Source organism: Scyliorhinus canicula, chromosome 5 (assembly GCF_902713615.1).
Source record: "Scyliorhinus canicula chromosome 5, sScyCan1.1, whole genome shotgun sequence".
NCBI classification, from domain to species: Eukaryota; Metazoa; Chordata; class Chondrichthyes; order Carcharhiniformes; family Scyliorhinidae; genus Scyliorhinus; species Scyliorhinus canicula.
The window spans coordinates 127,873,411-127,888,244 of NC_052150.1; the positions used below are offsets into that span (position 1 = coordinate 127,873,411).

Genomic DNA, 14,834 nt, shown 5'->3' on the forward strand with positions numbered 1-14,834 from the left:
CCCCATCCCCCCCAATCTGTGGTACCTTCGCTCTGGCCACTGCTGCTGCAGTGCCCTGATGGACCTCCCCCCTCATCAGAATCCAAAATGGCATACTTGTTAGATAGGGGGATAGCCAGAGGGGACCTTTGCACTACCCAATCTGCCGGTCACCATCTATCTTCCTGTACCATGGGTATGACCACATCTCTGTAGAAAATCATAGATTTTACAGTGCAGAAGGAGGCCATTCGGCCCATTGAGTCTGCACTGGCCCTTGGAAAGAGCACCCTATCTAAGCCCACACCTCCACCCTATCCCCATAACCCCAGAAGATTCACCAAGATGTTGCCTGGGATGGAACATTTAAGTTATGAAGAGAGGTTGGATAGGCTTGGGTTGTTTTCTCTGGAGCAGAGAAGACGGAGCAGAGTTGACCTGATCGAGGTGTACAAGATTATGAGGGACATGGACAGGGTGGATAGGGAGCAGCTGTTCCCCTTAGTTGAAGATTCGGTTACGAGGGGGACACAAGTTCAAGGTGGGGTTTGAGGAAAAATGTTTTTACCAGAGGGTGGTGAGGGTCTGGAACGCACTGCCTGGGAGGATGGTAGAGGCTAGGTTAATCCCAGAGTTAAGGGGGGTTGGATTTTGAGGTGAAACAGATTTAGGACTGAGTTTAGGAGCAACTTCTTCACCCAAAAGGCTGTGAATCTATGGAATTCCCTGCCCAGTGAAGCAGTTGAGGCTCCTTCATTAAATATTTTCAAGACAAAGATGGATAGTTTTTTAAAGAATAAAGGAATAAAGGGTGATGGTGTTCGGGCGGGAAATTGGAGCGGAGTCCACAAAAGATCAGCCATGATCTCATTGAATGGCGAAGCAGGCTCGAAGGGCCAGATGGCCCACTCATGCTCCTAGTTCTCCCACAATTTCTTCTCTAGCCTCATGCAGTGTTCTTGGATGTACCTGGTCAGGGCCAAGAGATTTATCCACCTTCATACACTTTAATACGTTCATCACCACCTCTACTGTAATGCGAACTGTTCCCAATATATCACCACTAAAGCTCCAGGGTCCCAGGTTCGATTCCCGGCTTGGGTCGCTGTCTGTGTGGAGTCTGCACGTTCTCCCCGCGTCTGCGTGAGTTTTCTCCGGGTGCTCCGGTTTCCTCCCACAAGTCCCGAAAGACGTGCTGTTGGTAATTTGGATATTATGAATTCTCCCTCTGTGACCCGGAATGTGGCGCCTAGAGGCTTTTCGCAGTAACTTCATTGCAGTGTTAATGTGAGCCTACTTGTGACAATAAAGATTTATTTTTAAAAAAGACAGTCCCAGGTTCCCAAGTCTTCATGTCTTTCTCCACGCTAAACACAGGAGAAATATTCATTGAGAACCTCTCCCATCTCCTGCGGTTCCACACGTGTGTCCACCTTGGTCCTTGAGGGATCCCATTCTCTCAAGTTATTCTTTTTCCTTTAATACACTTGAAGAATCTCTTGGATTCACCTTAATCCTCTCAGCCAAAGCTACTTCATGCCCCCTTTTTGCCCTCCTAATTCCTTTATGCGTATCCTCCTGTATCCCCTGTACAGCTCCAGGGAATCCCTTGATCCCAGCTGCTTGTACCTGAGCCATGCTTCCTTCGTTTTCCTGGCCAAAACCTGAATATATTTTGTCACCCAGGGTTCCCTCCTCCTGCCAGCCTTGTCCTTCACCCTAACAGGAACGCAGACCCTGAACTCTAGCTCTTTCACTTTTAAAGGCCTCCCACTTGCTGTTCCCTTTGCCCTCAAGCAAGCTACTCCAATCAACCATTGCAAGCTCCTGTCTCCTTCCGTCAAAATTTGCCTGGCCTGAATTTAGAACTTTCACCTGTGGACCAGTTTTGTCCCTTTCCATAACTATTTTCAAATTAATAGAACTATGGTCACTGGCCCCAAAGTCCCTCACCGTCACTTCAGTCACTGGCCCTGCCCTATTTCCCAAGAGTAGGTCAAGTTTTGCTCTTTTCCGAGTAGGATCCTCCACATTCTGCCTGAGGAAACTTTCCTGAACACGCATAACAAATTCCACCCCATCTAAGCCCTGAACACTATGGCAGCCCCAGTCTATGTTCGGAAAATTAAAATCCCCTATGACAACCCGATTACTCTTGCAAGTCTCCCCAATCTCCCTGCATATTTGTTCTTCTAATTCCCGGTGACTATTTGGGGGCCTGTAGTACAACCCCAATAAGGTCACCACCCCTTCTTATTTCTTAATTCTACCCACAAAGCCTCGCTGGATGATCCCTCCATTATTTCAGCTCTGAATACTGCCGTGATAAGACCATAAGATATAGGAGCAGAATTAGGCTACTCGGCCCATCGGGTCTGCTCCGCCATTCAGTCATGGCTGATATTTTCTCATCCCCATTCTCCTGCCTTCTCCCCATAACCCCTGATCCCCCCCCCATTAATCAAGAACCTATCTATGTCTGTCTTAAAGACACTCAGTGAATTGGCCTTCACAGCCTTCTGGGACAAAGAGTTCCACAGATTCACCACCCTCTGGCTGAAGAAATTCCTCCTCATCTCTGTTTTAAAGGATCGTCCCTTTAGTCTGAGATGGTGTCCACTGGTTCTAGTTTTTCCTTCAAGTGGAAACATCCTTTCCACACTATGGTCCCCTTAATCAAAAATGCAAATCCCCCTTCTCTTTTTCCTCCACTTCTGTCCCGCCTAAAGCACCTGTCCCCTAGAACATTAAGCTGCCAATCCTGTCCCTCCCTTAGCCATGTTTCAGTTATGGCCATAATATCCCAGTCCCAGGTACCTATCCATGCCCTGAGTTCATCAGCCTTACCTGTCAGCTCTCTTGCATTGAAATAGATGCATTTTAATCCAGCAGGTTTCCCCGCACCCTGCAATGCTCCTGCCTGTCATGTCTTATTTAAGAAGGGCAAAGACAAACCTAGGAAGCCTAATATCTGTGGTGGGTAAGTTACTGGAGATGATTCTGAGGGATAAGATAGACAGGCAACAATTTCAGCTAATTGTGTGCTCCTCAGTCCTTCGAGCTGCTGCTCTAACCGATCCATGCATTCGGTGGGCTTCTGCAACTGCATGCATTTCCCACAGATATAGTCCGCCCCACATCATGTAGGAGTAGCGCACAACCCCGCCAATTGACATTTCTCTCACTCTGTTGTTTGTTGGATTAAAAACGAAATATTGGTTAGGCCCTTAATAAAAATTTACTGCTGCTGCTTTCACGAATAGGCCCCCCAAAATTAATCTGTCTCCTGGTTAGTACAGGTTGGTATAAAATATTAAATCTAGCTTGCTACCCTCAAGTAAGTATGAGGGGGAAAAAAACAAAAATCTTACCATAAAAATGGAGCTCAGAATCTATTCTGGTGAGCCTAGGAATGAAAGGGCTAAGAACATGAGTCACCTGAGTTCCTGTAAAGCTAAGTTCCCGAGCGAGACTTCCCCAGAATCCAAGGATTTTGAGAAAATTACAACCATTGCATCCACTATCTCTAGCTGCTACTTTTAGGATCCTGGGATGCAAGCCATTAGGGCCAGGGGATTTAACTGCCTTTAGCCCCATTAGTTTGTTGAATACCTCTTCTACTGATGGTATTTAATTGCTCCCCTCTATTTTTTATTATTAATGAGACGTTCAAAGTATCTTCCACCATAAAGACTGACACAAAATATTTGTTAAATTCCTCTGCCATTTCCTTGTCTCCCATAACTATCTCCCCGGATTCATTTTCTAAGGGGTTTATGTTCACTTTGACCTTTCATTTCCATTTTATATATTTAAAGGAGCTCTTTGTCAGTTTTGTATATTCTTCGCTAGTTTGTCCTTTTAGCTTATTTTCTCTCTTTATCCTTTTAGTCCTTTGCTGGATTCTGAATTTATCCCAGCCTTCGGAGCTATCATTGACTTTTGCCTCCTTATGTACTTTTTCTTTCAAGTTAATACTCTCCATAACTGCCTTTGTTAGCCATGGTTAGTTTATCCCTCTCTTGGAACCTTTCCTCCTTACTGGGATATGTTTTTGCTGAGAGTCATGAATTACCTCCTTTAATGTCTGCCTGTGCTTGTTCACTGTCTTTCTTGTTAATCTATCTACCCAGTCCACTTTAGCTAACTCTGTCCTCATTCATTGTGATTCCCTTTATATAAGTTGAGCACAGTTGTTTCCGACCCAAGTTTCTCCCACTCAAACGGAATATTAAATTGTATCATGTTTTGAACACTACTTCTGTGGGCATATTTTACTCTGAGGTCATTTATTAGACCTGTCTCATTAGCCGTTACCAGATCCAGAATAGCCTGTCCCCTGGTTGCCTCCATGACATTGCTCTAGGAAACTATCCCAAATGCAGTTTATGAATTTGTTATTTGAGCTATCCATACCAACTTGATTAACCCAATCAACATGAATATTAAAGTCACCAATAATTATTGCTCTATTCTTTTCATATGCTCCAATTATTTGTTGATTTATACCCTTTCCAACATTGTGGCAGCTGTTTGGGGATCTGTACACTATCCCTACCAGTGTCGACTTTCCCTTGCTATTTTGCACCTCCACACAAATGGATTCTACTTAATCTGAGTCTAGAGCATCTCTCACAACTGTCCTCATTTCAGTGCTACCTCACCACCTTTTCCTTCCCTCCTGTGTTTCCGAAAGGTCAAATATCCCAGGATATTAGGTCCCCAGCTTTGAACTCCTTGTAACCACGTCTCTGCAATAGTTATGAGATCATATCCATTTACCTTGATTCGCACTGTCAGTTCATCTACCTTATTCCGAATGTGTTGTGCATTAAGTTACAAATTCTTCAGGCGTGCCTTTTTTAATCATCCTAACTCTACTGTGGCCCAATTTCCTCGCGCCCTTTATTATCCTGTCTACGGTTTTTGCATTTTGCTGTTCTTCTATTGCTGTCCTTCTTTCACTTCTTTTTCACCCTGCTTAGAATCCCATCCCCTTACCATTCTAGTTTAAACCGTCTACAATCACACTATAGCAGATTTTCAGCCGAGGGCATCAGTCCCAGTCCTCCACGAGTCTTTACCCATCCAGAACTGGATCCGATGTCCCAGGAATCTGAAACCTTCCCCCTTACCCCATCTCTTCAGCCACATATTCATCTGACATATCCTGCTCATTCTACTCTGATTAGAACATGGCACTGGTAGTAATCCTGATATCACTAGTTTTGAGGTCCTACTTTTCAACTTTCTACCTAATTTCATAGAATTTGCAGTGCAGAAGGAGGCCATTCGGCCCATCGAGTCTGCACTGGCTCTTGGAAAGAGCAACCTACCCAAGCCCCTACCTCCACCCTATCCCCATAACCCAGAAACCCCACCTAACACTAAGGGGCAATTTGGACCCTGAGGGCAATTTATCATGGCCAATCCACCTAACCTGCACATCTTTGGATTGTGGGAGGAAACCGGAGCACCCGGTGGAAACCCACGCACACACGGTGAGAACGTGCAGACTCCACACAGACAGTGACCCAGCGGGGAATCGAACCTGGGGCCCTTGCGCAGTGAAGCATTTGTGCTATCCACAATGCTACCGTGCTGCCCTAATGCCTTATATTATGCTTTTAGGACCTCATCCCTTTTTTAACTGTCATTTAAACCAATATGTACCACAACAATGTGCACCACGGTGGCAACATACCATTCTGGAGTCTCGTTTGCAGCCACAGAAACGCCATTCTATTCCCCTTACAATTGAATTCCCCTAGAACTGTTGCATTTCCACCCTTCTTACTCCACTCCTGTGCAGCAGAGCTAACCGTGATGCGACAAATATGGCTGAGAAGCCATTCCGCTCAACAGTATCCAAAGAGAGGTATTACAGGGGAAGTGCCCAAGGAAATTTATGCACTGCCTGCCTAGTCATCCTGCTCTGCCTGGTGGTCACCCAATCCTTTCCTGCCTATGGTGTTTGTGCCTGTGGTATGACCACTCTTCTATATACGTGCTATCCACAAAACTTTCCACCTTGCAAATGATCCATGGTGACCCAGCTGCCTATCCAGCTCCGAAACCCTGGCTTCCAGGAGCTGCAGCAGGGGAGATCTCCTGTAAGGGGTGGCATGGTGGCAGTATGTAGCACAGTTATCTCACACTGTCAAGGACCCAGGTTGAATTCCAGCCTTCGGTGACTGTGTGGAGTTTGCACATTTTCCCTGTGTCTGCGTGGGTTTCTTCTGGCTGCCCTGGTTTCCTCCCACAGTCCAAACATTTTTGAATGATTTCCATGCCATTATCAACATTTAATACTGGTTTTCGAATTTTATGCTCTTTCCTGAAAGCTTTCCTCTGTTGTGATGTAAATTGAATGTCATTAGTAGTTCATTCAAGTCGCAATTTTGGGTCAGCTTAGATAATGAATGCTGGCATACTAATTCATTGTGAGTTTGGAAGAATCAAATTCACGAGACATGCAGACATTTTCTAGCAGGGTCACTGGTAGTTTGTGTTTGTTAACTATAATAGAAGCATGTTATTTTATTAGTGCCAGTGTTCAAAATTGGCATTGAATCATTTTCACAATTGCCCTGCTGTTTTATATTTCAGCTGATGAGAAGTCAAATCCCAAAGAGCAGTCCCAGCCTAGCACAGGTATTGAAAGATCATGCATTATTTCAATAGTTTGCTGCTGACTTTATTCATATTCATTTTTTGAGTTCAATTTAAGTAGCATTTCATATGATAGCCTTTAAATCTGTTGAAAGAAACCTGAATATACAGCCTTGGAAAGGGTCCAGAGGAGGTTCATAAGAATGATCCCTGGAATGAAGAGCTTGTCGTATGAGGAGCGATTGAGGTCTCTGGGTCTGTACTCGTTGGACTTTAGAAGGATAAGGGGGAGATCTTATCAAAGCTTGCAGGATACTGCGAGACCTGGATACCTACCTATAGAAAGCCTTAGGGTTTTCCTTGATCCTATCTGCCAACAACTTTTTGTGTCCTCTCCTCGCTCTTCTTAACTCTCCCTTTAGGTCCTTCCTGGCTAACTTGTAACTCTCAAGTGCCCTAGGTATATCAGGAACAAAAGAATGACTAGAGTAAAATTAGGGCCAATCAAGGATAGTAGTGGAAAGTTGTGTGTGGAATCAGAGGAGATAGGGGAAGCGTTAAATTGATATTTTTCATCAGTGTTTACACTGGAGAAAGACAATGTTGTCGAGGAGAATACTCAGGTTCAGTCGATCAGGCTAGATGGAATTGAGGTTCAAAAGGAGGAGGTGTTATCAATTTTGGAAAATGTCAAAATAGATAAGTCCCCTGGGCCAGATGGGATTTATCCTAGGATTCTCTGGGAAGCCAGGGAGGAGATTGCAGAGCCTTTGTCCTTGATCTTTATGTCGTCTTTGTCGACAGGAATAGTGCCGGAAGACTGGAGGATAGCAAATGTTGTCCCCTTGTTCAAGAAGGGAAGTAGAGACAACCCTGGTAATTATAGACCTGTGAGCCTCACTTCGGTTGTGGGTAAAATGTTGGAAAAGGTTATTAGAGATAGGGTTTATAATCATCTTGAAAAGAAGAAGTTGATTAGCGATAGTCAACACGGTTTTGTGAAGGGTAGGTCATGCCTCACAAACCTTATTGAATTTTTTGAGAAGGTGACCAAACAGGTGGATGAGGGTAAAGCGGTTGATGTGGTGTATATGGATTTCAGTAAGGCATTTGATAAGGTTCCCCACGGTAGGCTATTGCAGAAAATAAGGAAGTATGGGATTGAAGGTGATTTAGCGGTTTGGATCAGTAATTGGCTAGCTGAAAGAAGACAGAGGGTGGTGGTTGATGGCAAATGTTCATCCTGGAGTTCAGTTACTAGTGGTGTACCGCAAGGATCTGTTTTGGGGCCACTGCTGTTTGTCATTTTTATAAATGACCTGGAAGAGGGTGTAGAAAGATGGGTTAGTAAATTTGCAGATGACACGAAGGTAGGTGGAGTTGTGGATAGTGCTGAAGGATGTTACAGGATACAGAGGGACATAGATAAGCTGCAGAGCTGGGCTGAAAGGTGGCAGATGGAGTTTAATGCGGAAAAGTGTGAGGTGGTTCACTTTGGAAGGAGTAACAGGAATGCAGAGTACTGGGCTAATGGCAAGATTCTTGGTAGTGTAGATGAACAGAGAGATCTCGGCATCCAGGTACATAAATCCCTGAAAGTTGCCACCCAGGTTAATAGGGCTGTTAAGAAGGCATATGGTGTGCTAGCCTTTATCAGTAGGGGGATTGAGTTTCGGAGCCACAAGGTCATGCTGCAGCTGTACATAACTCTGGTGCGGCCGCTCCTGGAGTACTGCGTGCAGTTCTGGTCACCACATTATAGGAAGGATGTGGAAGCTTTGGAAAGGGTTCAGAGGAGATTTACTAGGATGTTGCCTGGTATGGAGGGAAGGTCTTACGAGGAAAGGCTCAGGGACTTGAGGTTGTTTTCGTTAGAGAGGAGAAGGCTGAGAGGTGACTTAATCGAGACATACAAGATAGTCAGAGGGTTAGATAGGGTGGACAGTGAGAGTCTTTTTCCTCGGATGGTGATGACCAACATGAGGGGACATAGCTTTACATTGAGGGGTGGTAGATATAGGACAGATGTCAGAGGCAGTTTCTTTACTCCGAGAGTAGTAGGGATATGGAACGCCCTGCCTGCAATAGTAGTAGACTCGCCAGCTTTAAGGGCATTTAAGTGGTCACTGGATAGACACATGGATGAAAATGGAATAGTGTAGGTCAGATAGGCTTCAGATGGTTTCACAGGTCGGCGCAACATCGAGGGCCAAAGGGCCCGTACTGCGCTGTAATGTTCTATGGATAGAGTGGACATGGAGAGGATGTTTCTCAGAAAAACTGGAACCAGAGGGCACAATCTCAGACTAAATGGATGATCCTTTAAAACAGAGATCTGGGGGCATTTCTTCAGCCACAGTGTGATGAATCTGTGGAACTCTTTGCTGCCGAAGGCTGTGGAGCCCAAATCACCGAGTGTCTTTAAGACTGAGATAAATAGGTTCTTCATTAATAAGGGGTTATGGGGAGAAGGCGGGAGAATGTGAGAAAAATATCAGCCACGATTGAATAGCAGAGGCCACTCGATGGGCCGAGTGGCCTAATTCTGCTCCTGTGTCTTATGGTCTTATGGAAACCTGAAATCTGTGTGTCCTGCAATAATGGGCTGAATTGCCTACTGTACCATCAAACTGGAAATTCCAGCATGTGGTACACACATGCTAGCAATTAGCTCAGAATACTCTGGAGGGGGCGATCAGGGCCATTCCACTGTATAAGCCATCATCTAAAATGAGATCATGAGGAAGAAAGTAGGGATGAAGGTGTAATGATTGGCAAGAAGAGTGTGAAGGTAGTCAGGAGAAATATATTAGATGGAGTGGGAGGATTGTAGGTGGTAGTGAAAAGGATAAATAGATAGCAGTGGAGGAGTGAGATGAGAAACTGGAAAGGATGGAGAAGTAAACGGATCAATAAGCGGAATGATAATCGAGTATCGCAGGAAGGGACAGTGACTGAAAATTTAGAGTGTCCGTTCAGATAGCGGTTGAAAACTTAATTGAGGGCTATGTATCTCAATAGTTGATGCACCTTGCTATTCTGACAAATGAAGACTTTTTTTCTCGTTGCTGCATTTGCTCATCACCTACATCCTGCTGTCTTCCATTGTTCTTCTATTTATCTTCCACTATCTTTTTTTACTTTCCTCTTGTACTGCACTTCTTGCATGCATTCTCTTTGTAATTCTTATGTGTGTCAAAACTTCGCATTTTTGGTCTTCCAAAAGTTTGCCACTTGCCATTCTCTTCATCAGTGCCTCTTACATGTTCTCCTAGAATATTATACTCAATTTGTATATTTTATCTTAAAGCCCAGGTCACAAAGAAAAATGATAAATGGACTGGGATGTACCTCTATCCAGATGGTCTTCCTATCGGTATCCCAATAAAGCCACAGCCTCGGCCACTATTGGCACGTCAAGAAGTCACTGCATCACAGGAAGGTGAGGAAAGAGAATGTCGTAATCATATGAGAGATTGGAGTAATAGCCTGATGGCCTTCAGGGTGTAGTACAGAAAGCAAAAAGTTGGAATAAATGGGTCTTTTTTCTGATTGGCAAGCAGTGATGAATGGGGTACCGCAGGGATCTGTGCTCGGACCCCAACTGTTCACATTATATATTAATAATCTGGACGATGTAACTAAATTTATTATCTCCAAATTTGCAGGTGATACAAAATTGGGTGGGAGAGTAATCTGTGAGGAGGAAGCAGATGCTTCAGCCAGATTTGGACTGGCTGAGATAGTGGGCATATGCATAGCAAATGCAGTCTCGTGTGAATAAATGAGGTTATCCATTTCAGTCGCAACAATAAGAAGGCAGATTATTATTTGAATAGGTGTACATTGAGAGAGGTGGATACTCAGCAAGACCCTGGTGCCCACGGGCATCAGTTGCTGAAAATAAGCACGCAGGTACAGTAGGCAGTAAAGAAGGCAAATGGTATGTTGACTTTAATAGTGAGAGGATTTGAGTATAGGATTAGAGATGTGTCAGTGATGCAAGGTCGAGCGGGAGCAATCCAAGCCACCATCACCATTGAAATGAACAGTGACGTTGTGACCAGCTTCGATATCAGTGTCGAGGGCCTGAATGGTCAACTGACCTGGTCAACCTCTTCACGTCCTTCTGTCAGAAGATCGGGGTTCTGTGTACCATCCAGGGCAAGGTGGAACTCGGGAAGGGGGGGGGGGGGGGGGGGGGGGGGGGGGGGGGGGGGGGTGTGTCAACAAGGTTAGGAGGAGGGTGTTAAGTGTGGCGGATTAGGGGAATCTAGGTGGGGTCAGACGGTGAGGTCGGGAAGGGGTGGGGTCAGAGGGTCGTTTGGAGATCAGCTTGTGGGGTCAGGGTGGGAATGGAACCTGGTATTCCGATTTCGAGGGTGCATCTGAGAGATTATTTGTGTGGGAGTCGGGGTGGGATGAGAGACAGTGTTATTCAAGTCAGAGGGAGTAGGGCTTGGGGTCAGAGGGCGCAGTCAGGATCAGAAGGGCAGAATCAGCTTATTACATAGAAAGAAAGGTACAGCACAGCCTGCTGCCTCACAGCGCCGAGGTCCCAGGTTCGATCCCAGCTCTGGGTCACTATCCGTGTGGAGTTTGCACATTCTCCCCGTGTTTGATGGGTCTCGCCCTCACAACCCAAAGATATGCAGGCTAGGTGGATTGGCCACGCTAAATTGGGTGATAGAGCCACTGGCAATGGCGTTTAGGACGTTGAGCATAGGGTTTGCTGTACGTAGATGATCCGCTATATATTTCGGACCCGTTGGGCTGCATTGGTTTTCGGGCTATAAATTGATTATGGGAAAGAGTGAGGTGTTTCTGATCAATGCCAGGGGGCAGGAAAGGAGGTTAGGGCTGGTGTTTTTTTTTTTATTCGTTCATTGGACGTGGAGATGGCAGGCTAGGCCAGCATTTATTGCCCATCCAAAATTGCCTTTAAGGGGGCAGTTAAGAGTCAACCACATTAGGCAGCACGGCAGCGCAGTGGTTAGCACTGCTGCGTCACAGCACCGAGGTCCCGGGTTCGATCCTGGCTCTGGTCACTGTCCGTGTGGAGTTTGCACATTCTCCCCGTGTTTGATGGGTCTCGCCCTCACAGCCCAAAGATGTGCAGGTTAGGTGGATTGGCCACGCTAAATTGCGTCTTAATGGAAAAAATGAATTGGGCACTCCAAATTTATATAAAAAAAGAAAGGTACAGCACAGGAACAGGCCCTTCGGCCCTCCAAGCCTGCGTCGACCATGATGCCTGTCTCAACTAAAACCTTCTGCACTTCTGGGGTCCATATCTCTTTATTCCCATCCTATTAAGGGCAGCACGGTAGCACAAGTGGATAGCACTGTGGCTTCACAGCGCCAGGGTCCCAGGTTCAATTCCCCATTGGGTCATTGTCTGTGCGGAGTCTTCACGTTCTCCCCGTCTCTGCATGGGTTTCCTCCCACAGTCCAAAGACGTGCAGGTTAGGTGAATTGGCCGTGATAAATTGACCTTTGTGACCAAAAAAAAAGGTTAGGAGGAGTTATTGGGTTTCTGGGATAGGGTGGAACTGAGAGTTTAAGTAGGTTGGTGCAGACTCGATGGGCCGAATGGCCTCCTTCTGCACTGTATGTTCTATGTTCTATTCATGTTTTACTGCAATTGTACAGGGAATTGGTGAGGCAACGCCTGGAGTATTGTGTGCAGTTTTGGTGTCCTTATCTGAGGAAAGATATTCTTGCTATGGACGGAGTGCAGCAAAGGTTTACCGGGTTGATTCCTGGGATGTCATATGAAGAGAGACTAAATCGGTTAGGATTATATTCATTAGAGTTTAGAAGAGTGAGAGGAGGTCTCATAGAAACTTACAAAATTCTAACAGGATTATACAGGGTAGATTCAGAAGAATATTCTCGATGGTGGTGGAGTTCAGAACTAGAGGTCATAGTTTGAGGATAAGTGGTAAATCTTTTAAGACTGAGGGAGGAGAAACTTCTTCACCAGTGAGTGGTGAATCTGTGGAACTCACTACCACAAAGTAGTTGAGGCCAAAACGTTGTGTAATTTTATGAAGGAAGTAGATATTGAATCATAGAATTTGCACTGCAGAAAGAGGCCATTCGAGTCTGCACTGGCCCTTAGAAAGAGTCCCCTACGTAACCCCACGCCTCCACCCTATCCCCGTAATCCAGTTACCCACCTAACCCTTGCAATTTCGCATGACCCATCACCCTAACCTACACATTTTTGGACGGTGGGAGGAAGCCGGAGCACCGAGTGCAGGGAGAAAGTGCAAACTTCACAAAGATCACTAGCTTTCGGAATGCTGCTCCTTCATCAGGTGAAATGGAGGCAGGTTCACAATCGCAGCATATATAGGAGAGACACAATTGCATGATAATTATAGATTGAAATGTGAAGAATGGTTGAAATGTGTCTTTACAGGAACAAACAGTGTGAGCGGAGTGAGTAATAATCACAGGTAATCGAGATGTGAATTGTCTCAAGCCAGGACAGTTAGTAGGATTTTGCCAACCCGGGAAGTATGGTGGAGATTACATGTAATGTGATATGAATCTGAGATCCCAGTTGAGGCCTTCCTCATGCATGCGATCTTGCCTTCCGGTTTCTGCTTGCGATTCTATGTTGTTGTGTATCTTGAAAGCCGCCTTGGTGAATGTTTACCTAAAGATCTGAGGCTGAATGCCCTTGACTGCTGAAGTGTTCCCTGACTGGAAGGGAACCACTTCGAATGGCTTGCCTCTCTCTCCAACACAATTACCTCTGGTATCCCCCAAGATCTATCCTTGGCCCCCTTCTATTTCTCACCTACATGCCCGTTGGTAATATCATCGTAACATAGCATCTTTTTCCATATGCACACTGATGATACCCAGTTCTACCTCGGACACCATTCTGTACCTTCTCTGCCTCTGAATTGTCAGGCTGCTTGATCGACATCCAGTTCTAGATGAACAGAGGTTTTACCCATTCGAATATTGGGAAGACTGTCTCTGTGCCTGCCATAATCTCCATTCCCTCACTACTGACTTCATCCCTCTCCTTGATGACTTTCTTAGCCTATTCACATGGTTGGACCATAGGCTGGACAGGTCGAGTCCCAAGTCCTTCACTATAGGGGGGGGGGGGGGGGGGGGGGGGGGGAGGTTTACTTGCAATAGTAATATCGGATCATGCCCCACATGTGGATCTGTTGTTGGAGCTGGGCCGCTCTCAGCAACTCTCGTGGAGATTGCTTGTGGCAAAGGATTTTTGTGAGTAATTATGAAGTATATGGAATTGAGTAAGAAGTTATTGCCCTCCAAAATCCAGGACAGGGAGGAGACCGGCTGCGGCAAAGGAATTGAAGGGGTTTATGGAAACAGATGGGGGGAGTAGACCCAGGGAGGTTTGCGTGGCCAAGGGCGAAGGAGTTTTCCTTTTTCTCACATCTCCACAAGGTATACTCTCGCATCGACTTTTTTGTTCTGAGCAGGGCGCTAATACCGGAGGTGGTGGATACTGAATACTCGGCAATCGCAGTGTCGGATCATGCCCCGCATTGGTTGGATCTACGGATTAGCGGGGAGGTAGGGCAACGTCCGCCGTAGAGACTGGATGTGGGGTTGCTAGTGGACAAAGCGATCTGTGGGCGGGTTAACAAGTCCCTCCAGAACTACCTGGAAACAAATGCTACAGGGGAGGCAACGATGGTTTGGGAAGGTTTGAAGGCAGTAGTCAGAGGGGAATTAATTTCTATACGGGCCCACAGAGAAAAGACGAACGGGCTGAGAGGGATAGATTAGTGGAGGAGATACTCCAGGTGGACAGGAGATACTCGGAGGCCCCGGACACGGGGCTGCTGAAGGAGCGGTGGGGGTTACAGGCGGGTTTGGGCTGTTGGCCACAGGGAAGTTGAGATGGGGGGAGGATTTATGAGTACTGGGAAAAGACAAGCAGTAAGTTGGCGCATCAGCTCGGGAAAAGGGAGGCGGCCAGGGAGATAGGTAAAGTAAAGAGTAGAGGCGGGAATAATGTCCTGGGCCCAGCGGGGGTGAACGAGGTGTTTAAGGACTTTAGTAAATGATATGAGTCGGAACCCCCGGCTGGGGTGAAGGGGATGAGCCAGTTTTTGGATCAGTTGAGGTTCCCGAGGGTAGATGAGGATCTGCTGGTAGGGCTGGGAGCCCCAATTGAGATTGTGGAAATAATCAAGGGGCTGAAGAATATGCAGTCGGGCAAGGCCCCGGGGCCTGGCGGC

The 14,834-nt window shown here is 46.1% G+C and overlaps 1 protein-coding gene across 2 annotated transcripts in view; it reads left to right on the plus strand.

The window, feature by feature from the left end:
* si:ch211-197h24.6 overlaps positions 1–14,834 on the plus strand; it is a 170,279-nt gene that overhangs the window by 74,371 nt on the left and 81,074 nt on the right. For both annotated transcript variants that reach the window (XM_038797610.1, XM_038797611.1), the window contains exons 12-13: positions 6,589–6,633; positions 9,902–10,033. In XM_038797610.1, the coding sequence (XP_038653538.1) occupies positions 6,589–6,633; positions 9,902–10,033 (177 nt within the window). The remainder of the gene's footprint in view (positions 1–6,588; positions 6,634–9,901; positions 10,034–14,834) is intronic.